The sequence below is a fragment of the Ranitomeya variabilis genome, chromosome 2 (assembly GCF_051348905.1).
Source record: "Ranitomeya variabilis isolate aRanVar5 chromosome 2, aRanVar5.hap1, whole genome shotgun sequence".
Lineage (NCBI taxonomy): Eukaryota > Metazoa > Chordata > Amphibia > Anura > Dendrobatidae > Ranitomeya > Ranitomeya variabilis.
Genome location: NC_135233.1, coordinates 1,116,971,939 through 1,116,999,926, shown reverse-complemented (window position 1 = coordinate 1,116,999,926; position 27,988 = coordinate 1,116,971,939). Strand labels below are relative to the sequence as shown.

The 27,988-nt window shown below is 42.0% G+C and overlaps 1 protein-coding gene across 3 annotated transcripts in view; it reads right to left on the bottom strand.

The window, feature by feature from the left end:
• Positions 1-1,115: 1,115 nt before the first annotated feature.
• LOC143808893 (uncharacterized) overlaps positions 1,116-27,988 on the bottom strand; it is a 200,814-nt gene continuing 173,941 nt past the window's right edge. For all 3 annotated transcript variants that reach the window (XM_077292070.1, XM_077292071.1, XM_077292072.1), the window contains 3 exons: positions 23,386-23,462; positions 23,165-23,273; positions 1,116-3,346 (listed from right to left, as the gene is read on the bottom strand). In XM_077292070.1, coding sequence (XP_077148185.1) covers positions 2,019-3,346; positions 23,165-23,273; positions 23,386-23,462 — 1,514 coding nt within the window. In that variant the 3' untranslated portion in view covers positions 1,116-2,018. The remainder of the gene's footprint in view (positions 3,347-23,164; positions 23,274-23,385; positions 23,463-27,988) is intronic.

Below are 27,988 nucleotides of genomic sequence, written 5' to 3'. Positions count from 1 at the left end.
CGCGTGGCATTTAGGAAGTCGTAGCTATGCTCCCTGGCTACTATTAGTTGTGTGGTAGATTTAGCTCACGGTCAGCTCGAGATTCCATCACCCAGAGCTCGTCCGTTATTTTTGTGTTCTGATGTTTCCTTGCCATTGGGAATCATGACACTATGGCTTCAGATAAGGTCCTCACAGATGTTCACTATCTGTCCCCTGTATAGTATAGGACATAACCCGTATGACTGGTGACTTAAGTCTGTTTATAGGGACTCTAGCACGCCGCGGGTTCTAAAGGTGTTAATGTGTCTCCTGGGTTTTAAGGAGGACAGGTAACTTGAAGTTAAGCTGTCCTGCCGGTCTCTGATGTAAGTCGCAGAGTCCTTGCAACCTCGGTGGTCCGGCTACCGGTTATTTGTGCTTCAGAGGGAGGCAGCCTGATCTTAGCTGGTCTCCCCTGATGTTACTCTCCTGTGCTTCGCTCTCCTGCACACTCACTGAACAATGTTCGGCTTTCTGTATGTCTATTTCCAGGAGCTGTAGTGCTTCAGACTACAGGCCCCTTCAGACCTTCTTACACTCTATGTCGGTCTTCTCTCTTCTGTGTCTCTCACATTCTGAACTGAAACTGACCTCTTTCCCTCCAGACCAGGATGTATTTATAGGGGAGTTCACCCTAAACTAGGCTTAGAGCTCCCCCTTCTGGTCTGGAGTGTGAACATGTTGTATGCATTGTGGTTACCTGATAAAAGATATTCCTTCATCGCTTCCAAACGTAACATCACTCTCCCTGTGAGGAAAGCAATGCTACTGTGACGACCAGGACCCTGGGGTGCCACACAAACATGATGATCCTGCCCCTCTGGACTATGCTGATGAAAATTGCATCCATTGCCCTAACTCTCAATAAGTGTCCCTAACCCCACATGATGCTTTCAACTATAGCAGTTTCCACAAAGAGACTTTTGATACTACAGCAGCCATGTAGTTCCAGGCCAGATTGTGGGGTGGGTGGAGCAACCGTGGTTAAAGATAAATCTTACGGTAACATAAAACATTGGTATAAGCTGGAATTAGTACAAGGTAAATTCATAACACACAGGGCTAAGAAGTTTCCAGTAGGAGAGACTCCAGTAAAAGAACATAAGTGAAGTCTGCGATACCCACACTCTTCAAAGACAGAAAAAGGTGTGACAGCACTTCTATGATTCGTGATAATAGGTGTTTTTAGAAAATAACCATGGAAATTTGTACAATAGTGAGTTGTGGTTTACAGATACTGCCCAGACTTGTTAACAACTTGACACGTTTGATTACTCTTTTGAGTCTTAAGACATGCAGGAGGTATGAGATTGGTTTCCAAAACAACTGAACTTGGTGTGCCAAACCTTCCATGCAAGGACTTTTGACTTACAGTTGTGTGAAAAAGTCTTTGCCCCTTCCTGATTTCCAATTCTTTTGCATGTCTGTCACACTTAAATGTTTCAGATCACCAAACAAATGTAAATATTAGACAAAGGTAACATAAGTAACCACAGGCAGTTTTAAATTAAGGTCTTTATTGTTGAGGAAAAAGAAATCCAAGCCCACCAGGCCCTATGTGAAAAAGCGATTGCCCCCTAAACTAATAACTGGTTGGATCACCCTTAGCAGCAATAACTGCAATCAATCATTTGTGATAACCAGCAATGAGTCTTTTGCAACACTCAGGAGGAATTTTGACCCACTCATCTTTGCATAATTGTTGTCATATGGTGATCTGAAATATTTAAGCGTGACAAACAAGCAAAAGAATAGGAAATCAAGAGGGGGCAAACACTTTTTCACACAACTGTTTTTTTCGTGTAAGACCAGTTCTATGACCACATAAAGACCAGTTCTATGACCACATTAAAACATTTTTAGGTGTGAAGTAAAACATCAATATTGCCATAGGTTTATAGGTCTCCTACCCATTAAAATAAGAATTATCATACCTTCTGAGCTATGCAATTTCTCTGATAATCCCTCAGCTTTGCTTTAGTAGTAAAACATTTTCTTCATGGTGAACATGAATACGGCTTCTCCCCTGTGTGAATTCTCTCATGCTTAACAAGATTTGATTTATCTATAAATGATTTACCACACTGAGAACATGAATACGGTTTCTCTCCTGTGTGAATTCTCTTATGCGTAATAAGATGTGCCATCTGCATAAAACATTTTCCACATTCAAAACACGAATACGGCTTCTCCCTTGTGTGACTTCTCTCATGTGTAACAAGACAGGATTTCTGCAGAAAACATTTTCCACATTCTGAACATGAATACGGTTTCTCTCCTGTATGAATTTTCTCATGTACAACAAGATTTGCTTTTTCTGAAAAACATTTCCCACATTCTGAACATGTATACGGCTTCTCTCCTGTGTGACTTCTCCTATGTGAAACAATTTGTGATTTATTCGTAAAACATTTCCCACACTCTGAACAAGAATACGGCTTTTCTCCTGTATGAATTCTCTTATGTGTAACAAGATCTGATTTATATATAAAACATTTCCCACATTCTGAACAAGAATATGGTTTTTCCCCTGTGTGAATTCTTTCATGTCTGGCAAGATACAATTTCTGCATAAAATGTTTCCCACATATGGAACATTTGAATGGTTTCTCTCCTATGTGAATTCCATGATGTTTAGCAAGACTTGATTTATGTGTACAATATTTTCCACACTGTGAACATGAATACGGCTTCTCTCCTGTATGAATTCTCTGATGTGTAACAAGATGTGATCTACATGTAAAACATTTCCCACATTCTGAACATGAATATGGCCTTTCTCCTGTGTGAATTCGCTCATGTCTAATAAGACTTGATTTATTTGTAAAACATTTTCCACATTCTGAACATGAATATGGCTTCTCCCCTGTGTGAATTCTATGGTGTATAACAAGATGTGATTTTTCTATAAAACATTTCCCACATTCTGAACACGAATATGGCCTCTCCCCTGTGTGACTTCTCTCATGTGTAACAAGATTTGACTTTTTTGTAAAACATTTGCCACATTTTGAACATGAATACAATTTATCTCCTTTGTGACTTTTGTGTGGATGAAGACCTGAGTTTTTTCTAAACTGTTTTCCACCACAATGAAATTCTTTACCCTCTTTCAGACTTGTTTTTGTGGTATCAATTTGTGATTGGTCAAGATAAGGTTCCTCATTATTAGGGGGGTAATATAAAAGATCTGGATACTGAGGTCCTGGATGTACAGTAAGGGTATTGATGGTTTGCCCTGGATAGTACTGCATGAAATCTTCATCTTCTACTTTACAACTTAGCGATACCATTTGGTTTCCTGGACAGTTATTGTTGGTATACTCTGTTGAGATTAAAAATATAGATTACATTTTTTTGCAATACCAAAAAGTATACATATTTATAACGCTACTGTGGGACTAAATAGACCTATGCAGCTTGAGGTGCAGTTATTTTGAGCCAAAGCTAGAAGTGGAACTATCAAAAAGAAGTACAACACAAACGTTATATTTTTAATAACCTTTGAAACCGTGTTTGCATTTGGCTAAGAAACATGGTGTAGAGGCTGCATGTGTGATTCTAGCATTATGGACGAAATATTGATGTACCAATGACCTAGTTTACGCTCACCAGCCAATATCATGACATAATCCTGGATTTGCCTCAGCACAACCTTCTCTAGTAATTACATCTACCCTCTGCAGTATGCGATCCTTCAATACTAATGGGGCATCACTTTAATACAAATGTTCCTCCAATGTAACATTTGAGATATGACATCGGGCATTGAGAGACGCAGTTCAATCACCAAGGCACAAGTCCCATTCTGAATAACATGTGCAAAACATTGTGTGGGATCCTCAGCTACTACAGTATCTCTCCACAGATGATCTCAGATTTAACACAAGAATAACACTGGAGAGGATTATTGTATTTTACCCTTTTAAGCCATTCACAACATGGACCATACATGTACGGCACAAGTCAGAAACGGGCGCATGGAGCGGGCTCACGGGGTGAGGCCGACCCCTACTCAGCAGGTGATGACTATGTGTTACAGGTCCTGTCTCTAACATTCGCAGGTGGAGCGGAGCTCTGCCCTTGCTTGGTAATCTATGAAATGCTGCTGTTAAACTCCGACAGCAGTAGTCAGCACTCCAGCATGGGGACACATCATTCCATGAGCCCATCAACGTGCCTGTGATATGATCACAGGTCATTGATGGGTTGCTATGACAGCCGGAGGTCTGTGCTTGTCCTTACAGAGCTCCTTTGAAACCTTGCCGATATCAAGGCAAGTGGCATGTGTTAAAGGGGCACACTAATAATCTTTCGCCCGAGGCCCATGAAAACTTGAGCCAACCCTGGCGATGATGCACATCAAGATGAATGCCGGCTGCAGCTGTGACAGGGTGCTCTGCTCTATGACAATTCGCAGACATGGTGTTTTGGGCTGTTGGCCCTCGTCAGTGCGAAGCATGAGAACTAGCCTCTCACCTAGCCAAATTAGTTCTCATGCTTCGCACTGACGAGGGCCAACAGCCCGAAACACAGTGTCTGCGAATTGAGATACTGATTTGGCTTTTATCCTAAGTCATATTGCACGACTCGTTAAAGGGTTGATTGTGACTTGTAGGATCGCTACTTCCAGCAGGTGGCACTATAGAGTATAAGTCCTTGATATAGAAGGGTTAATAGGTTGCCTTTAAGTGCCTCTTGCCTTTAATTGCTAGAATTACTAGAATCTGTTGACGCAGTAGTCTGATGGTCTCCCCTTCAAGGAGACTACACTTCTTATCATGTATGTTCTCAATAGTCAGTCACAACATGTTTTTGGTACGTGGTGAGGAATAAAGGCCAGTGTGACCCTGGGTGATGGTGGGGGCTACATGAATTACATTGTGTGTTACATTTGTTGTAAATGGTATAAAATATTGCTTCTTGCTGCATTACTTCAGATAAAAGTGACTTGCTCACAGGAGATGTGTGAGGTGTCTTTTTGTCTCCAAGCGCGCTTGTAAAATGACGGGCGTAACTACCTGATTTGGCCTCACTGGTGATCTGGCGTACTGACATTGGGTCAGAATGAAAACAGCTACGACATCCTCTGTTTATCTGAAGAGGCAATTTGCATATTAAATTTCCCAGAGGAGCATTGCACGGTGAATAAGCCTCCTTACCTTGACAAGCCAGAGCTGGTATGTCATTCTCCACAAGGAGAAATCTAGTCCATCTAGTTCAACCCATAGCCTAGCATGCCCTAACATGTTGATCCAGGGGAAGGCAAAAAAAAACCCATGTGGTAAGAGTAAGCTCCATCATGGGGAAAAAAATTCCTTCCCGACCCCACATACAGCAATCAGACTAGTTCCCTGGATCAACGCCTTATCAAGGAATCTAATATATATACCCTGTAATATTATACTTTTCCAGAAAGGTATCCAGTCCCCTCTTAAATTGAAGCAATGAGTCACTCATTACAACATCATACGGCAGAGAGTTCCATAGTCTCACTGCTCTTACAGTAAAGAATCCGCGTCTGTTATTATGCTTAAACCTTTTTTCCTCCAGACGTAGAGGATGCCCCCTTGTCCCTGTCACCGGTCTATGATTAAAAAGATCAGCAGAAAGGTCTTTGTACTGTCCCCTCATATATTTATACATTAACATAAGATCACCCCTTAGTCTTCGTTTTTCCAAACTAAATAGCCCCAAGTGTAATAACCTATCTTGGTATGGCAGACCCCCCAGTCCTCTAATAACCTTGGTCGCTCTTCTCTGCACCCGCTCCAGTTCAGCTATGTCTTTCTTATACACCGGAGACCAGAACTGTGCACAGTATTCTAAGTGTGGTCGCACTAGTGACTTGTATAGAGGTAAAATGATGTTCTCCTCATGAGCATCTATGCCTCTTTTAATGCATCCCATTATTTTATTTGCCTTTGTAGCAGCTGCCTGACACTGGCCACTGAATATGAGTTTGTCATCCACCCAGTTTTAGAATTAAGCACATAGTTATACATCTTATTACTTCTACCCAAGTGCATGACCTTACATTTATCCCCATTAAAGCTCATTTGCCATTTATCAGCCGAAGCTTCTAGTTTACATAAATCAGCCTGTAATATAAAATTGTCCTCCCCTGTATTGATTACCCTGCAGAGTTTAGTTTCATCTGCAAATATTGAAATTCTACTCTGAATGCCCCCTACAAGGTCATTAATAAATATGTTAAAAAGAAGAGGGCCCAATACTGACCCCTGTGGTACCCCACTACTAACCGTGACCCAGTCCGAGTGTGCTCCATTAATAACCACCCTTTGTTTCCTATCCCTGAGCCAACTCTCAACCCACTTGCACATATTTTCCCCTATCCCCATTATTCTCATTTTATGTATCAACCTTTTGTGTGGCACCGTATCAAAAGCTTTTGAAAAGTCCATATACACTACATCTACTGGGTTCCCTTGGTCCAGACCGGAACTTACCTCTTCATAGAAGCTGATCAAATTAGTCTGACAGGAACGGTCCCTAGTAAACCCGTGCTGATACTGGGTCATGAGGTTATTCCTCTTCAGATACTCCAGTATAGCATCCCTTAGAATGCCCTCCAGGATTTTACCCACAGTAGAGGTTAAACTTACTGGCCTATAATTTCCGAGTTCAGTTTTTGTCCCCTTTTTGAATATTGGCACCACATTTGCTATACGCCAGTCCTGTGGTACAGACCCTGTTATTATGGACTCTTTAAAGATTAAAAATAATGGCCTATCAATGACTGTACTTAATTCCTGCAGTACTCGGGGGTGTATCCCATCCGGGCCCGGAGATTTGTCAATTTTTGTGATTTTTAGACGCCGCCGTACTTCCTGCTGGGTTAAGCAGGTAACATTAAATTGGGAATTATTATCACTAGTCATATTGGCTGCCATGGGATTTCCTTTTGTAAATACTGATGAAAAAAAGTCATTTAGCATGTTGGCTTTTTCCTCATCCTCATCCACCATTTCACCCAGACTATTTTTAAGGGGGCCAACACTATCATTTTTTAGTTTCCTACTATTTATGTAGTTAAAGAATATTTTGGGGTTATTTTTGCTCTCTCTAGCAATGAGTCTCTCTGTCTCAATCTTTGCTGCCTTGATTTGCTTTTTACATAATTTATTTAATTTTTTGTATTTATTTAATGCCTCCTCACTACCTACTTCCTTTAGTTCTCTAAATGCTTTCTTTTTGTCACTTATTGCGCCCCTTACAGCTCTATTTAGCCATATTGGTTTCCTCCTATTTCTAGTATGTTTATTCCCATACGGTATATACTGTGCACAGGTCCTATCCAGGATGCTAATAAACGTCTCCCATTTTCTTTGTGTACTTTTATGTCTCAGGATATCGTCCCAGTTAATTGCACCAAGATCCTCTCTCATCCGTTGGAAATTTGCCCTCCTGAAGTTTAGTGTCCTTGTCACCCCTCTACTACACATCTTATTAAAGGAGACATGAAAACTTATTATTTTGTGATCACTATTCCCCAAGTGACCCCCAACCCTTATATTTGATATGCGGTCTGGCCTGTTGGTTAATATTAGGTCTAGCAGTGCCCCCCTTCTTGTTGGGTCCTGAACCAGTTGTGAAAGGTAATTGTCTCTCATAGTTGTCAAAAACCGATTACCTTTACTGGAACTGCAGGTTTCTGTTCCCCAATCTATTTCAGGGTAGTTGAAGTCCCCCATAATAATGACTTCTCCTTGAGTCGCAGCTTCATCTATTTGCTTTACAAGGATATTCTCCATTGCTTCCATTATTTTTGGAGATTTATAACAAACCCCTATCAGTAATTTATTATTTTTCCCCCTCCCCTTATCTCCACCCACAGGGACTCTACATTTTCATTAGATTCACCTATATTATCACGCAGGATGGGTTTTAAGGACGATGTTACATACAGACACACCCCTCCCCCTCGCTTATCTGTACGGTCATTTCTGAAAAGGCTATAGCCCTGCAAGTTAACAGCCCAGTTATGGCTCTCATCCAGCCATGTTTCAGATATCCCCACCATGTCATAATTATATGAAGCTGTATTTTGTATAAGGCCGTGGTTTTTGTTCTTTGGCCTTAAAGTGCTTTCAGAGTGTCAGTGAACACTGCTGCAGTTTTATTTACTGTATATAGAGTTGTGTTAATTCCAAAGCGCAAAATAGGCAGGCTGGGTGAACCTTGTATATATGTATGTATGTATGTATGTCTATGAGAACCTCTGAATGAGATGAGAGGTGAGCAAATGAGTAGAAGGGATAAATAGATAAATCCCTGATTGATGAGGGGTTCCATTAGGTGTGGTCCTCTGTATGTGACAGAAGACATTATTCAACTCAGTTTGAGCTGAATTAGGTGGAGTGATTGAGATAAGGGATTTTCTTCTTGTAAAAATCAACTGAAAAGTGAAAGGAAAAAAAAAAAACAATCAGTGAATGAGCATGTATGAATGAGTGATCACATAAGTATCATTACTTATCTAACTGTTGTTTAGAGTCCAGGATGAATGTTTTGTAGAGATTAAGTCTGAAAACTGCTGCATGCTGTTACTGTGTAAGGGACACCAAAAATTCTGAAATTCTGATTGGAGCGGGAATTAAGCCGCAATTGCTTGTGACTTTCTTATCTCTACTGAATACCTGATGGGAGGAGTGAGTCGAACCTCTGCGTGAATTGCTTGTAATTTCTCCCCTCTGTGCTGTGGGCCAGAGGAGGGGGGCACGTAGCTGCGTTCTAAGTTTCTCTGTCCTTGGTATTGTACAGTGTAAGATTTGAGTTTAAAGCAATAGTACTGTATGTATTGAAAAGTAAAAGAACTGTGCCTATTTTAGAGGAAATTTGTGTGATTGAAAGATTGGTAAAAAGATTCATCTGCTTCAAGTTGAGTAATTGATATAGCAAATTGAGGATCAACGGAGGAGGTAGCCAACTGCACTGCTGATGTAGTAGGTGAGAGGCCTAACACATCTGGGCCTTCTTGCTACAGTCAGCTGGTTTTTGTTGTGGGTGAGAGGCAAGAAAAGCCTTCCCGCTCCATGGAGCTGAGCTGAAAGGTTAGAGGCCTAACACCCCTGGGCCTTCCTTTTCTAGCCAGTTGATCTAACAGGTGAGAGGCAGTTTTAGCCTTCCCGTTACATCCTTTAGGTCTACCGGGTGAGAGGCAGGAAAAGCCTTCCCGCTAAATCTTGACACTCGCTCTGACTTGCTACGTGTGGCCGCCCGTAGATGGTAAGGCACACTAAAAAGGGCATTTGCAGAATGAAGGTGAGCTGTCTGAGGAATAAGTTGAAGCCATGGGCAACTTGTTCTGTGTGTGCAGTCAGTGCCCCAATGGGATCCGCTATACAGATTGAAAAAGGAAGCAGTGAAAGATGTGGGACCAATATTGAGAAAGGCAAAAATGCCAGTGTGTGGATGTTTGAATGTACAAAAAGGCACAGACAAGGGAGAAAAATAGCAAGTGAATAAATGGCATCTGAGAGAGTGCAGCAGGACAGAAGAAAGGTGTATTATGAATGTTTTGATGCTCAAAAGTCCGACTATGACCGACATATTACTGCTATGGTCATACCTTTGTATAACCAGAGACCCAGACAAGACAGATGGACTTGTAAACACTGTGGTCAGACAAACCCAGACTGGAGAAATACTTGTATGATCTGTGCTGCAACCCGACCTAAGTGAATTGCACTGAATCCTGTCCAGACAAGATCACATGTAGTGACATAAGAAGCTGACACAGGATAGTGGTAGTGGGGACATTGACTTTTTGGGAGTAACCTAACAGTAATCCTTTTGGGAAGGAGCTGTAGACCAGCATGTCATGTCACCCCCACCACCAGAGAACCAACCACATCAGGTAGGGTAAGACAGATACAGAAGTGTTATCCCTGGAGGCCCTCTGACTAGCTAGCTATGCTAAAACAGTTGGCTGACCCTGAGAACCAACCTTTCCCATTTTACAGACAAATAAAAACAGTATGATGGACGTATAAGTACACCTGGTCAGACCTAGGGAGTTAGTGAGCACAAAAGCAGGTGACGTACTAGGATGCAAATTAAGACTTTTACCGATGTGACAAAAGGAGAGAGTGTAGAGATGTACTTTGGACGGTTACAGCTGAAATGGGCAGACATGGGGTACAGTCCAGTAAACCCACTTGATGTTAAAATATTGGTAAATACATTCATTGACGGTATGACAAAAGGCTTACGAGACGCAGTACAGACAGCCAGACCTGAATGGAGAAATGTAGATCCAAAAGACCTGAAGGTTGCTCAAGGAGTTGAACAAACTAGGACAATAAGACGACGTGTCATGTATGCTGGAGTACAAGGAAAACAGTAGAGACGTAGTAAGGGACCTAAGGACTTAGAAACAGTGAAGTGTTGGAATTGTGGAGAAAATGGACACTCAGACCAATCTTCCACCTCCTTCACCTTCAGACTAGGAAACTGACAACCCAGTGACAGATGTGTGCCTGTTCTTGTCCCCTCCGGACCTGGTCCTGCCTTGATGGCCACCATGCCAATGCCGGGAGGGAAAGAGACAGAATTCTTGATTGACACTGGGGCAGCTGGGACTGTGGTACACAAAGACTTGATAATGCCAGACATGATTACTGACGAGACTGTGGAATGCGTGCGTGTAGAGGGACAAGCGACTGAAGCCCCTATGACTAAACAAATAAGACTAGAATCACGAGACAGCCAAGAGGTGCTTACAAACTTATTGTTAGTGACAATACCCCTATGAATTTGCTGGGAGCAGAGTTGAGTGCTGGCTAGGCCATCATACAGTACTCTCCTGAGGGTATTACAGTCACAAGTCCCCTTTCATATAAACACTTGGGGCAGAGGGACGCCAGGGTCTTCCACGTGCACATTATACCACAGGTAAATCATGCCCTATTATAGTTACACTTAATTCCATTCATTGCCAGTTTAGTAGTTTCCTTACACAAGATGGTATAGTTACCGTGTATTTCTAGGTTGTCTTCATATGATATATAGTTTTTTAGCCATTCATTATATTGGCTCAAACCATAATCACTGTTTATTTGTCTTTTCCACTTCTTATACCTTATCGCAAGGAACTGGCATTGATATTTGGTATATTTCAAATCCCTTCTTTTTGTATTTGGAACTGTTAGTTATGAATTTATATAGGGCTGCTACTTTCTTAGAATAAGCTTGTGCTTTGCTGTGGCCTATGGCATTGTGCTCCCCCATTTTATGACTCAGCACATTTCGTAAATATATATTTTAATATATACAATTTTCTTTTGGTAACATATTTTGTGAATCAAATTTAGTTCTTTAAGGGGTACTCTACCCAATCAAATACGGGTATAAACAATATTTGGACATTAATGCGTGACTCATATAAACACTTGTGTAATATTTCACAAATGGTGTATATGGCAAGATAGTGAAAGTCACACCTGACACCAGAATATCTGAGGACAGGGAAAAGAGTCAGGTACCAGACACCGTTTGGGCAAGGGGAAAATCTGATGTGGGTCGGCTGCCCATTCCCCCTGTCATGATTAAATTAAAAGAAGGAACCACTCCTTTTTGGTTAAGACAATACCCCTTAAGTCTAGTCAAATCAATGGCCCTGAGCAGGGATATTAAAGAGTACGTTAAGGCAGGGGTTTTGGTGCAAAGATCCTCCCCCTGCAACACCCCTTTGTATCCCATTAAGAAGAAAAAGGACCCAAGGGTTCCCCTGACACTTAAAGAATAGTTCAGGACTTACAGGCTAGTAATGATGGTACAGAGAGTATGACTTCAATTGTCCCTAACCCACACACCTTACTGTCACAGATTCCAGTGACGACGAAATGTTTCACAGTCATTGATTTGGCAAATGCATTCTTCTCTGTACCCCTGCACCCTGACTGACGGCATCTTTTCTCTTTTACTCACGAAGGTAAACAATACTGTTGGACGGTCCTCCCAAAAGGGGGAAAGAACTCCCCAACCATCTATTCAACAGCGGTGGCAGGGAGTCTTGAGCAGTGGCAACCACCTAATCCACAGACTGTACTATTGCAGTACGTGGATGACCTCCTGCTCTGCTGCCCGGACCAGACGTCCTGCAAGGAAGCTACAGTTCCCTTGCTGTGTTTTTTGGCAGAGAAGGGTTGCAAGGTCTCATGTGACAAATTACAGTATTGCAAACAAAAGGTGACATTTTTAGGACATTGTATTGCTGAAGGTACAAGACACCTGACTAAAGACAGAAAACAGGCAATACAAAATCTCCCTTTACCCAGGTCACACCAGCATCTACACATTTTCCTAGGTTTGGTGACCTACTGTAGGCCTTGGATAAGGTCTGCTTCACAAATGATGCAACCACTCTATGACAGGTTGTCATCAGACTCCTACAATCTCACTCAAGAAGCAATTGATTCCTTCTATTCTCTCAAGCTGCTCATTGTGTCAGCCCCCGCCGTAGGCATTCCAAACTATGATCAGCCATTTTTCTTATTTTGCACAGAACAGGGAGGACATGCTACCGCAGTACTGACACAACAACATGGAGAGAAACAGAGACCAATAGCTTACTACTCAGCACAATTAGACCCAATGATTAGAGGGTCTCCTACGTGTGTCCGTGTTGTAAGAGCTGCTGTATTACTGCTAGGCATGTGAGCTCACATTGACTTTTTCTTTTGACAAGTTGTTCCCCACATGACATTAATGCCATACTCGTACAAGTTCAACCAAAACACCTGTCTATGGCTAGACAGATCAGACTTGAATGTGCTCTAATACTAATTTAATGAATATGTCAACCTCAAAAGATACAATGTTCTGAATCCAGCCACTCATCTGCCTGTGGATTCAGAAAAGGGGGAATTGGTGACAGCGCTGAGAAAAAAAAAAAAAAAAGAGTACTCTGGTACGTTGACATGACGCACGAACATGACTGCATAGGAACTGATGTGTCAGGAGACAGTGGGTTTTACATATGTTCATGGAAAAAAACCCTGTTCCTAATGCATATTTTAAGGTTTTTATTTTTTTAGATGGCTCCAGCAACCACAGGATGGGTGATTCTACATTGGATATGCAGTAGTATCCTCACATGAGGTAATCCGAGCTGAACCACTCCCTCCTCACATGTCGGTGCAGGAGGCAGAGTTGAAGGCACTCACTGAGGCGTGTAGAGGGGCTGCAGGTAAAGTCGCTAATATTTACACAGATTCGAATTGTGCATGGGGAATATCCCATGATTATTGCCCTATCTGGAGAAGCAGAACGTTTCTTACATCAGCCGGTAAGCCCATTTAAAATGCAGAGCTGGTGAAACAATTAATGGAGGCATTGATGTTACCAGTCCAGGTTGGCATCGTCAAGGTAAAAGCACACACGAACGGTGACTCTGTGGAGGTAGAGGGCAACAGAAGGGCGGACGAGGATGCTAAAGTAGGCCTAGGGAGCAGTGGACAGTGGCGGGGAGTCAGCGTATTCCAGCCACACTGAGCCTAGATGTCCTGAAATCCCTCCAACTGCCCAAACAGAGAAGAAACACTGTGGAAGAATGGGAGCTGAGCTGAACTCAGAAGGAGTAAGGGAGAATAAGGATAAATTGTATATACCAAGGTCCCTGTTCCTAATAATGGCGCAAGCAACACCTGGCCCCACTCACACCTCAAAATGTCACATGTGTCCATGGTAGATGCCTTCTGGATCGCTCCTGGTTTCAGTTACGCAGCCGTAGAGCTTGCACAGTCATGCCTCATCTGTGCACAGCACAACCCAGGTAAAACAGTAAAAAAAAATTTAAACAATCCCTAAGAAAGCGACACTCAGGCCTCTCTAATCATTTCAGAGACTGCAGACTGACTACATACAGCTACCCAAGGTAGGAGTGTGTGAAAAATGTCCTAGTATGTGTAGATCTCTTCTCTGGTTGGCTGGAAGCCTATCTGGTAAAATGTGCAAATGCTAAAGCGACTGCAGACAAACTGATGAAAGAACTGATCTGCAGGTATGGTGTCCCAGAAACCATAGAAAGCGATAGAGGTACACACTTCACGGGAGAAATAATGAGGGAAGTCATGCAGCCCCTGGGACTACAGCAAGCATTTCATACACCATATAGACCACAAAGTAGTGGGAAAGTGGAGAGACTAAATGGGACACTTAAGTTGAAAATTCAAAGGCCATGGCAGACACAGGAAAGAGCGGGGTAGAGTGCTTGTCTCTTGCACTCTTCAGTCAGACACACTCCAACTAGAAAGACAGGCTTGTCTCCTTTTGAAGTCCTGTTTGGTAGTGCCCCAAAGACTGGTCTGTACTTCCCACAGGTGCTACAAATGCAACATGGTGCTGACAGCCCATGTCCAGGCCCTGCAGAAAAGACTTAATGTGGCGCATAAACATGTGTTTTCATCCATTCCAGATCCTAATGCCAGTGCAGACGTGCATCAGCTGAATCCAGGTGATTGGTGGTCATACACAGACACGTGAGAAGGAGCCTAGACCCACGGTTTGACGGCCCGTTGTAAAGTCCAGCTGACCACATTCACCTCACTGAAACTTGAGGGAAAGCCCACCTGGATCCATGCCAGTCACTGCAAAAAGATCTTTTCACCAGCAGAAAGACGGTTCTCCTAATCACCTTGCTGGCAGTGGTAGGATGTCTGCACCTTACAGAGACACTGGATAAACTTTTAAGTGTTGACAAGGACAACAAACTTGTTCAACATCTTGCTTTTCTTATAAAAGACGCGGAAGGACAAAAACTGCTGGACTGTTGGATCTGTATACACAGCCCAGTATCTGCAAGGACTATGCTGTACTTAGCCTTACCCCTGGAACCAAGGAAGGTATTAACACCACACTGCATACACAATGAGACTTGGACTCATATTTTCTAGGTTCCTTAAGGCTCTTAATGAGACTAATACAATATAGAGACTCCTTTTTAAATCCAGCCGATTGGCTTAGCGGCCTAGAGGGATGGATTATTTTTGGTATTTTACAGACTTGTATGCAGATTTTGTTGCTTTGCTTATTGTTTTATGTAGCCGTAAAAGCGCTAATATATGTATTACCTATTACCTGGATGGGCGAAGCAGGTAGAAAACCCCCTTGTGGGTACTAGACCCATGAGACAGTAGCTCCTCTGTGGACATCAGCTGACCCCGTAGCAAAGGTTATACCATTTACAAATGGGGGAAATTGATATAGAAGGGTTAATAGGTTGCCTTTAATTGCTAGAATTACTAGAATCTGTTGACGTAGTAGTCTGATGGTCTCCTCTTCAAGGAGACTACACTTCTTATCATGTATGTTCTCAATAGTCAGTCACAACATGTTTTTGGTATGTGGTGAGGAATAAAGGCCAGTGTGACCCTGGGTGATGGTGGGGGCTACATGAATTACATTGTGTGTTACATTTGTTGTAAATGGTATAAAATATTGCTTCTTGCTGCATTACTTCAGATAAAAGTGACTTGCTCACAGGAGATGTGTGAGGTGTCTTTTTGTCTCCAAGCGCGCTTGTAAAATGACGGGCGTAACTACCTGATTTGGCCTCACTGGTGATCTGGCGTACTGACATTGGGTCAGAATGAAAACAGCTACGACATCCTCTGTTTATCTGAAGAGGCAATTTGCATATTAAATTTCCCAGAGGAGCATTGCACGGTGAATAAGCCTCCTTACCTTGACAAGCCAGAGCTGGAATGTCACTCTCCACAAGGAGAAATCTTACCCCTTAGACCCCAGTCCAGAGCCTCTCACCTAGCCAAATTACTTCTCATGCTTCGCAATGACGAAGGCCAACAGCCCGAAACACCGTGTCTGTGAATTGAGATACTGATTTGCCTTTTATCCTAAGTCATATTGCACGACTCATTAAAGGGTTGATTGTGACTTGTAGGATCGCTACTTCCAACAGGTGGCGCTATAGAGATTAAGTCCTCTTTTTCTCTGAAGAGGCAATTTGCATATTAGTTGCACACTTACACTATATATTGTATACTGTGTACAGAGCTCTTGTGTGTAATGTCACTGGTGGTCACTGTATTACCTGTACCCTGACACTATATACAGATCTCCAGAGTATAATGTCACTGATGATCACTGTATTACCTGTACACTGACACTACATACAGAGCTCCTGTGTATAATGTCACTGGTGATCACTGTATTACCTGTACACTGACACTACATACAGAGCTCCTGAGTATAATGTCACTGGTGATCACTGTATTACCTGTACACCATAGACTATATACAGAGCTACTGTGTACAGTATAATGTCACTGGAGATCATTGTATTACCTGTATACTATATAGAGAGCTCCTGTGTATAATGTCACTGGTGATCACTTTGTTACCTGTACACTGACAATATATACAGAGCTCCTGAGTATAATGTCACTGGTGATCACTGTATTACCTGTACACTGACACTATATACAGAGCTCTTGTGTATAATGTCACTGGTGATCACTGTATTACCTGTACACTGACACTACATACAGAGCTCTTGTGTATAATGTCACTGGTGATCACTATTACCTGTACACTGACACTATATACAGAGCTCCTGTGTATAATGTCACCGGTGATCACTGTATTACCTGTACACTGACACTATATACAGAGCTCTTGTGTATAATGTCACTGGTGATCCCTGTATTACCTGTACACTGACACTACATACAGAGCTCCTGAGTATAATGTCACTGGTGATCACTGTATTACCTGTACAGTATATACTATATACAGAGCTCCTGTGTATAATGTCACTGGTGATCACTGCATTACCTGTACACTGACACTACATACAGAGCTCCTATGTATAATGTCACTGGTGATCACTGTATTGACCTATACACCATACACTATACACAGAGCTACTGTGTACAGTATAATGTCACTGGAGATCATTGTATTACCTGTACACAGACACTACATACAGAGCTCCTGAGTATAATGTCACTGGTGATCACTATTGACCTGTACACCATACACTATATATGGAGCTACTGTGTATAATGTCACCAGAGATCATTGTATTACCTGTATCCATCCACACACGCATCCATCCATCCACACGCATCCATCCATCCATACACGCATCCATCCATACACGCACACTCATCCATTCACACATGCACACGCATCCATCCATCCACACAGGCACACACTTCCATCCATTCACACACTTATCCATCCACACACTTGAGGGTATGTGCACACGTTCAGGATTTCTTGCAGAAATTTCCTGAAGAAAACCGGAAATTTTCTGCAAGAAATCCGCATTTTTTTTTTGCGGTTTTTTTTTCGTTTTTTTCGCGTTTTTTTCGCATTCTGCAAGCGTAATTAGCTTGCAGAATGCTAAAGTTTTCCAAGCGATCTGTAGCATCGCTTGGAAAACTGACTGACAGGTTGGTCACACTTGTCAAACATAGTGTTTGACAAGTGTGACCAACTTTTTACTATAGATGCAGCTTATGCAGCATTTATAGTAAAAGATAGAATGTTTAAAAATAATAAAAAAAATAAAAAAATGCTTATACTCACCCAGACATCTCCTCACCGGCGTCCGGCTCCTCTTCCTATAGCTGGTCTGTGCGCACAGGACCTTCCGTGACGTCACGGTCACGTGAGCGGTCACATGACCGCTCACGACCAATCACAGGACAGTGACGTCATCGGCAGGTCTTTCGCCGCACACCAGCTACAGGAACCGAACAGCAGCGTGCAGTTGAGGCGGGAAGACATCGAGGGTGAGTATAGGACTGTTTTTTATTTTAATTCTTATTTTTTGACCACTTATATGGTGCCCAGTGCGTGGAGGAGAGTCTCCTCTCCTCCACCCTGGGTACCAACCGCACATAATCTGCTTACTTCCCGCATGGTGTGCACAGCCCCGTGCGGGAAGTAAGCAGATCAATGGACCCCTAGGTGTGCGGAATCCCCTGCAATTCCGCATTTTAATGAACATGTTGCTTTTTTTTCCGCGATGCGATTTTTTCGCGGAAAAAAAGGCTACATTTGCACAAAAAATGCGGAATACACTTAAAATAATAGGAGGCATATGTAAGCGTTTTTTTCGCGTTTTTATCACGTTTTTATAGCGAAAAAACGCGAAAAAAACACGAAAAATACTGAACGTGTGCACATGGCCTGAAGATACTATGGATCAAAAGGTGTAGGCAGACTGAAAATCTTCTATTGATGTAAAAAAGACTCTAGCATGGAATAACTAGAGAATGTAAACAGGCTTAAAACATTATAAAAACACAACTCGCTTTTGGCTATCCAGCCATCATCTGATGTATATCTAACATGGTCCATAAAACTTATTTATACCTTTCACTAGTATTGGAGGGGGTGGACTGATTAATATATTTACTAATTAATAAATTCCCTATTCCCCCATTTACCTGTGCCAGTGTGTGGTAAGGAACCACCCCACGTAAGCTTCGACAAGAATGCTACGAGGCATCTACAATCACCAGCTGAACAATGATTGTACATAAAATATTCCACCAGCAAAAAACATCAACCCCAATACAATAAGGCTACTTTCACACTAGCAAGCATTTTTGCAGGATGCGTTTTTTCTACAGAATGACGCATAGCGACGTGCAGTGCACGACCCTAGTGTGAAAGAGGCCTAAGAGTGGATACATGTTCCTATAGACTTTTCAACAGATTTTCTTGTCTCTGTTGATGAAATTTCATTTGTTGTATCTTTTAATTTTTTATTATTTTCTGTTTTTATTCTTATGTGTTATTTTCTATTAGTTTGTTTGCTATTTAAAATAATTCTGGCAGCTGTGGAAATATATAACCCCCTTGTCAATAAAATAACATAACCTGTCGGTGTGCAAATCTTTACGGCGATTCCACAGAAATTCATTTTGTTCAACAAGGAGATTACCCTTATGGTGTGCTGCAATGTGTGCTATAGGTTTACAGACTTGCCAGATGAAAAGACCAACTTTACATGCGAGAAATGCAAGCTTGTGACTCTGTCAGAGGAAAAGGTGCAAAGTCTCCAGGAGAGAATAGCTGCACTGAAGTTCAAAGAAAATGAGGATTTCCTGACAGAGCAAAGAAAATCTCTTCAGAGTGTGGCAATAGAAGAATTTTTCAGTGTTCCTACAGAAGCTAAAGACAGAGTAGAAGCAACTGTTCAGAATGTTCAAAGAGAAGCACCTTTCAATGTACCTGCAGAAGAGGAGAAATGGAAGCATGTGACCAAAAGAAGTAATAGGATGAGGAGGCAGTCAGCAACCATACTGCTGAAGAACCAAAACCAGGCTGTCACGAAGGAGAACTACTAAGATGTACATAAAAAAAGTGGTTTGCCCACAAAGAACACTCCAGTAAGAAATCAGAAGCCTCTTGAAGAGAGAAAAAGAAGCGCTGAGGTGAAGATAAGGAGAGTGGTGGTCATGGGTGATTCCCAACTGAGAGGAACAGAAGCTGCTTTCTGCCGAACAGACATTACGTCACGAGAAGAGTGCTGTCTTTCAGGTGCCCAAATCAAAGATGTATGATAGGGTATCAAGACTCTTCAGAGCTAAAGTCGACTACTCATGTCTATTAAAGCATGTAGGAACAAATGACAAAACAAGAAAGGACCTGTAAACTATAGGCAGAGACTTTGAAGACCTAGGCCGGAAGGTGAAGGAACTGGGGGTGCAGGTTTTCCTCTCAGCCATCTTCCCAGTGGATGGACATGGACCAAGGAGATAGAGCAGGATTCTACAGGTGAACAACTGGCTATGTCAATGGTGCTGTGAGCAAAGTTTTGTGTTTCTTGACCATGGATTGAATTACCAGTATGATGGACCACTTGCTAGAGATGGATTGCATCTTTCAAAAACAGAAAAACACATATTTGGTAGATGCCTTACTACACTCATCAGGAGAGCTTTAAATTAGAACATTGTGGAATGGGAAATATACACCCAGGAAGAAATATGCAGCTAATGAATTCTTTTGAGAACGCTATTAGAAGTGGAAAGGAAGAACAAAAACAACAAACTCTAAACGAAAATAAAGGTGAAAGAGAACCCAATTACAAAATAAAATGTGTCTATACAAATGCACAAAGCATAGGAAACAAACAAGCAGAATTGGGTCTGCTAACACAGGAAGAGAGATATGATGTCATAGGCATCAATACAACTTGGTAGGATGATATACATGATTGGAATTGAAACGTTGAAGGCTACAACCTATTTATTAGAAACAGGGTTAACAAGAGCGGAGGAGGTGTTGCATTATATGTTAGGAAAACGTGTATCTGCACAGAGATCCCAACATCAGAGACTAGTAGCTCTGTAGAAACTGTTTCGGTAAGAATACAAGGAGAGAAAAACAGAAAGGACACTATTGTATGAGTTTACTATAGGCCACCTGGACAGAATGAAGATATGGACTAACTATTTTTACGTCTCAGTTCTCAAAAAAGTGCAAAAGTGTGATCATATGAGATTTTAACTATCCAGATATTTGTTGGGAATCTCTGTCAGGCAAAAGTAATGGGTACAGAAATTTCTTATCTTCTCTTGCTGACATCTTTATCTTTCAAAAGGTAGAAGACAGTACAAGAGAATCTGCAATCTTGGACCAAATTCTTACCAACATTGAGAAAATGGATGAGAAGGTAAAGGTGGCTGGGAATTTAGGAGGCAGCAATCGTGCTATTAATTGTGGATTACAAGAGGAGGAAGACCATCAAGGACTCAGACTTTAAGGTTGGACTTCAGAAAGGCAGATTTCAATGGACAGAAAGAGGGTAGGAAAGGTCCAAAGGCTGGTTGTTCTAAAGGACAGAAATCTCCAAGAAGGATGAGAAATTTTGATAAATAAAATTCTCACAGCACAATTGGTAACAATCTCTAAAAGTAGGAAGCATTTGAAGCATTTAAAGAGACCAGGATGGATAAGCACAGAACTTAATCACTTCTTAAAAAAGGTAAAAAAAAGAAAAAAAACTATATTAAATGGAAAGACAGGGCATATCTAAAGAAGAATATAATGTGGTTTGCAGGGAATGCAGGGCAAGAGTTAGAAGAGCTAAAGCCAGTAATGAAGTAAGGCTTGCAAGTGAGACCACAAGCAGTAAAAAAAAGCATTTTGGGGGTATGTCAAGAGCAAAAGAAAAGTCAAAAGAGGCTATAAAATTTTTGCAGAATGAAAAGGGTAGAGTGGTCAAAAAGGATGTTGAGAAGGCCGCGTTTTCTAAGAAAGCAATTGTAACATCAACTGACCTTCACGGTGCCATTGAAGGAACAAAGGTATCTACACTATCTATAAACAGAGAGATGGTGAGGAAACACTAGGCTTATTTAAATGAATTTACATCTCCTGGTCCAGATGAATTACATCCTGGGGTACTGAATGAGTAAGCAGAGGAAATTGCAGAACCACTAGCCAGAATCTTTGAAAAATCCTGGATAAAAGGAGAAGTCCCAGGAGATTGGAGGAGGGCAAATGTTGTTCCTATCTTCAAAAAAGGAAAGAGGATGGAGTCAGGAAATTACAGGCCAGTGAGTCTTGCTTCTATACCTGGAAAGATCTTTGAACATCATTAAACAGCATGTATGTAAGTACTTGGATAATACAGTAATTAACCAGAGCCAGCATGGGTTTGTAGCAAACAAGTCATGCCAAACTAATCTAATTTCCTTCTATGATGGAATCACAAACTGTGTGGATCAGGGAAATGCGGTATAGTGTATCTTGACTACAGCAAAGCTTTTGATAAAGTATCTCACACCATCCTTATTGAAAAAATTACCAAGTATGGGATTGACAAGGCTACGGTTAGGTGGATTCATAACTGATCGTACTCAAAGAGTGGTGATAATTGCACATCCAATTGGAAAAGTGTTTTAAGTGGGGTGCCACAAGGTTCTATCCTTGCCCCAGTGTTCAACATTTTTAATAAATGATCTAGATAAGAGAACTGAAGGTAAATTAATCAAACTTGCAAACAACAAAAGACTGACTTGCACTTCCAAATCAGGAAACTGGTGTGCACAGGTGCAAACTAAGAGTATCCATCTCTATACATAACAAATAAAGTTGTACTCTGTAGTGTTAAAGGATGTAAATATGAAATATATGAAATATGAATAGCATTACTTCTCTAGATAATAAGATAAAAATGGAGACACCTAGCACATAATTTAGCCAATTCATGCTTGCCCAGCAGCTGCGACAAGGCGATCTCAGGTTTCCAATGAAACCAGAGATCGCCTTGTCGCGGCTGCTGGGCATGCATGAATTGGCCAAATTATGTGCTAAGTATCTCCATTTTGTCTTTTTATCTAGAGCAGTAATGCTATTCATATTTACATGCTTTAGCACTACAGAGTGCAACTTTAATCAAATGTGCAGACGATGCAAAGCTAGGAGGGATAGCTAACACTATAGAAGACAGAGAAAGGATTCAGAAGGAACTAGATAAGCTTGAGCAATGGGCAGTGACTAATAGAATGATATTTAACAGGGAGAAATGCAAGATTCTACATCTGGGCAAGAAAAACAAATTACATCTACAGAATGGGAGGAATAGAATGAAGCAACAGCACGTGTGAAAAAGACTTGGGTACACAAATAGATCACAGGCTGAACATGAGTCAACAGTGTGATGCAGCAGCAAAAGAGGCAAACACAGTTCTAAGATGTATTAAAAGAAGCAGCAGCATCTCCTTACTTTTCTCCATCGAGCACATTGGCAACATCATTGGTCGGTGACTACACAGGAGCTGCTGGCAGCAGATCCTGATGATTTTTACAATCAGTGGCAGAACCATCTTCAGACAACCATTAATAACCTCAGTGGCAGCAGCTGAGGTTGGAAGTGCCGGGATTTCTGCACAAGGCTCAGACTCCAGAAATCCAGAGGTTCTGGAGGTTTCAGGTTTTTTTATCATATGCAGGTCAGTGGCGCCTCCAACTTGTGATTTCCATCATCCACCACTTCTGCTTCTTGGTGATACATACAATTTCAATACTGAGGAGTGTATCATATTTCATCACTATTAGAGGATGTGTTACTATCAAGTAGTTGTAAGGTGCAGCGTAACCAGAAGAAACCAGTGACCCCATTATTATATACCTGTGGTATCATCTCCTGGACTCTCCTCCTTCACATCGCTCATACACGGGTGATTGCTCATCATTTGCTCTTCTTCATCCTCCACTTTAATGATGGTCAGATCTCTGCCCTGATATCACATATATAACAGCTCAGTACAATACAGCAGACACATCACCAGAAGACCCCAAATCTCTGAGTGCGGCCCCATATAGATGTGGTGGAGGCCGAGCTTCATCTACCTGGTGAATCTCCGGATGGTCCTGGGAATACAGAGGAGCCGGACATCTCTCCGAAGGATTTCTTACACTGAGACCATCTGTAGGAAACAGACAAAAGATTGTTACATGAAATGATAGGAGTAGGACCTACACTTATGTGCAAAATAATAGCAGTCTAACATCAGTAATGTGGTTAATTACTGTTTTAGACAAGATCATACAACATGGTAAAACAGTACAGACTAGGTGTAGGCAAGTAATGGGAATCAACAGCCATGACATGCAGCTTCTAATTGGGTGTCATTTACTCAATTAATGAAAGGGGACATTCAAATTAATAGCAGTGTGGAGTTAAATTAGGGTATGTGTCCACGTTCAGGATTGCATCAGGAATTGGTCAGTATTTTACATCAGTATTTGTAAGCCAAAACCAGGAGTGGAACAATTAGAGGAAAAGTATAATAGAAACATATGCACCACTTTTGCATTTATCACCCACTCCTGGTTTTGGCTTACAAATACTGACCAAATCCTGATGCAATCCTGAACGTGGACACATACCCTAAGTGAGGTTATTCATTCTGTGAAGACACAGGTGTCAATTATGGCCCTTATTTAAAGCCTTTGCTCAGTGATTAAAATGGGTTGTTCCAGACATTGTATCAAAGGAAAAAAAAAACTTTGATCAAGAAGTTGATTGGAGAGGGGGAAACATACGAAATGCAGAAAATAATTGACTGCTCAGCTAAAAATATTTCCAATACCTTAAAATGACAAACAAACCTTTAAACATGTGGTAGGAATAGAAATACTACTATCTGCATAGATCATAGAATCACAAGAATGGCAAAGAAGCATTCAGTGATTAGCTCTAGGTAAGATCAGAGAAGATCTTCAGCTACCGATGAGTCCTGCAGCCATCAGAAGATGCTTACAAGAATCCAAACTATCTGCAAGAAACTCTTGTAAAGTACCATTGCTGAAAAAGGATATGTTGAAAAGGTTACAGTTTGCCAAAGAACATCTTCTCGCCTACCATCGAAACCTTCAAAAAGAACCTGAAGACCTACCTCTTCCGACAAGCCTAAAACCTACAGTAACCACCAATCGACCAAACTGCTGCATGACCAGCTCTACCCTCATCTACTGTATCCTCACCCATCCCTTGTACATTGTGAGCCCTCACGGGCAGGGTCCTCTCCTCTTCTGTACCAGTCATGACTTGTATCGTTTAAGATTATTGAACTTGTTTTTACTATGTATACCCATCCTCACATGTAAAGAGACATGCAATAAATGGCCCTATAATAATAAATAATAATAATCTTGACTGGCCTGAAGAGAAGTGCCAGAACGTTCTATGGACAGATGAGAGCAAGATTGTTCTTATTGGGTGTAAAGGCCCCAGTTTCTTAGACGACCCATAAATGAAGTCCATGGTGAAGACTGCAAAGCATGGAGGTACAAGCAGAATGGTTGGGGAATTTTTCTCATACTATGGAGTTGCGCCCATTTATCGCAGACCAGGCTGCATGGACTAGTGTGAATATATCATAATACTGAAAGAGGTCATGTTGCCTTATGCTGAAGAAGAAATGCCCTTAAAATGGGACAATGACCCCAAACACACCAGCAATAGTGTGACATTGTGGCTCCAGACCAACCAGACTGATGTTATGAAGTAGTCGCCCAATCCACAGACCTCAAGCCGATGGAGAATTTGTGGAGCAACATCCTAGAAAGCAAAGAGCTGTGTGATGTCGTCCAGTCAGCATGGGCTGGATATCTATGCGCAGGGGTCTGATGTTAGGTGACTCCATGCTACATACAGGTGCTTCTCACAAAATTAGAATATCATCAAAAAGTGAATTTATTTCAGTTCTTCAATACAAAAAGTGGAACTTGTATATTATATAGAGTCATTACACACAGAGTGATCTATTTCACGTGTTTATTTTTGTTAATGTTGATGATTATGACTTACAGCCAATGAAAACCCAAAAGTCATTATCTCAGTAAATTACAATACTTTATAACACCAGCTTGAAAAAGGATTTTAAAATCCAAAATGTTGGCCTACTGAAAATCATGTTCAGTAAATGCACTCAATACTTGATCGGGGCTCCTTTTGCATCAATTACTGCATCAATGCGGTGTGGCATGGAGGCGATCAGTCTGTGGCACTGCTGAGAAGTTATTGGAGACAATGATGCTTTGATAGCTGCCTTCAGCCAGTCTGCATTGTTGGGTCTGGTGTCTCATCTTCCTCTTGACAATACCCCATAGATTCTCTATGGGGTTAAGGTCAGGCTAGAGTTTTCTGGCCAATCAAGCTCAGTGATACTGTTGTTTTTACACCAGGCATTGATACTTTTGGCAGTGTGGACAGGTGCCAAGTCCTGCTGGAGAATGAAATTTCCATCTCCAAAAATCTTGTCGGCAGAGGGAAGCATGAAGTGCTCTTAAATTTCTTGGGAGACTGCTGAGCTGACTTTGATCTTGATGAAAACACAGTGGACCTACACCAGAAGGTGACATGGCTCCCAAAACCATCATTGATTGTGGAAACTTCACACTAGACTTCAAGCAGCTTGGATTGTGACCTCTCCAAAGTCTGGGACCTTGATTTCCAAATGGTGAAAACAACACCTTGGACCACTTAGCAACAGTCCAGTTCTCCTTGACCCAGGTAAGACGCTTCTGGCGTTGTCTATTGGTCATGAGTGGCTTGACTCAAGGAATGTGACACTGGTAGCCCATGTCCTGGATACATCTGTGTGGTGGCTCTTGAAACAATGACTCCAGAAGCAGCCCACTCCTTGTGAATCTCCCCCAAATTTTTGAGTGGTCTTTTCTTAACAATCTTTTCAAGGCTGTGGTTATCCCGGTTGCTTTTCCACCTTTTTCTACCACACTTTTTCCTTCCACTCAACTTTCCATTAGTATGCCTGGAAACAGCACTCTGAACAGCCGGCTTCTTTAGCAATGACCTTTTGTAGCTTACCCTCATAGTAGAGTGTGTCAATGACATCCTTCTGGACATCTGTCAAGTCAGCAGTTTTCCCCATGATTGTGGAGCCTACTGAAACAGACTAAGGGACCTTTTTAAATGCTTAGGAAGCCTTTGCAGGTGTGTTTTGCTAATTATTCTAATTTACTGAGATAATGACTTTTGGGTTTTCATTGGCTGTAAACCATAATCATCAACATTAAAAAATAGAAAAAACAAGCACCAGATAATATCAGGAGGAATCTAAATATTATTCACTCAGCAAACCACCACAAAAAGCCCCTATTCTTGTTGGCCTTGGACATTGAAAAGGCTTTTGTCACGGGGATACAAGGAGGGCGAGAGCTAATAACCCGGGCCCCTGCAATTTCCCTCAGACTAGGGAAACCCTGTCTAACCCTCTACCTGAAGTTTGCACTGAAGGTGTGCATGTTCAGGCCTCCACCCTCACCCTGACTCCTGATTCAGCCCTAGACTGAACACCACGGCCCACCACCCAGTGAATGCAATAGACCAATACCCACAGTTATAACAAACAAGTATAAAGGAAAATATACACCACGCCGCAGTCAATCAGGAATACACTATAAAGGTGCAGGGCAAAATAAATACAAATATAGGAAGGAGTAAATAAGACAAAGGAAAATACACCACCAGCAACGATTCTCCAACAACCAGCTCTCCACTCCGGACCGAGATAACTACGGATAAGACAGAAGCTATAATCGGCGACGCCCAAAGATCAGGAGAACCATTTAAAGGAAATGGGCATGGCCCAGCTTCCAATCCGAGGATCAGATAAATTAACCCCGGAGCAGCCAGACGAAAACTAGCCGACGCCAATGAGCAAACAGTCAAACGCAGAATTATCGCTGTCTGTCAGACGACCTGGTCTGAACAGTGTCCGACATGACAGTACCCCGCCTTCTACGAGGGACCCCAGGGCCCTCACGGCTTATAGGACTCGGCTTGTCTGGATGGCGACGATGAAAACACCTGACCAGCCGATCCGCATGAATGTCCGAGGCTGGTACCCAGGACCTCTCCTCAGGCCCATAACCATGCCAGTGTACCAAATATTGTAAAGTGCGGCGCACCACACGAGAGTCAACCACCCTGGAGACTTCAAATTCTAGGTTACCATCCACCAAGACTGGAGGTGGCATAGGTGCCACGTCCACAGAACCCACCACCTTCTTAAGAAGAGACCTGTGGAACACGTTGTGTATTTTATACACCGTAGGGAGCTCCAGTCGGTGCGCTACTGGGTTAATGACGGCGGTGACCCTAAATGGACCAATAAACCTTGGACCCAATTTAAGGGATGGTATCTTGAGTCTTATGTTTTTTGTGGATAACCACACCCAGTCATCCACACTCAGGTCCGGACCTGGCACACGCCTACTGTCAGCCACACTTTTGTACCTAGCACCCACACTCAACAGGTGCTGTTTCACTCTCCTCCAGACTGATGACAATTGTGTTCCTAACTGGTCTTCCTCCGGAACGCCGGAAGAGCCTCTCTGACTCAACGTACAAAACTGAGGATGTAGCCCGTAAACACAAAAAAACGGAGACTCCCCAGACGACTCCTGGCGGTGATTATTGATGGCA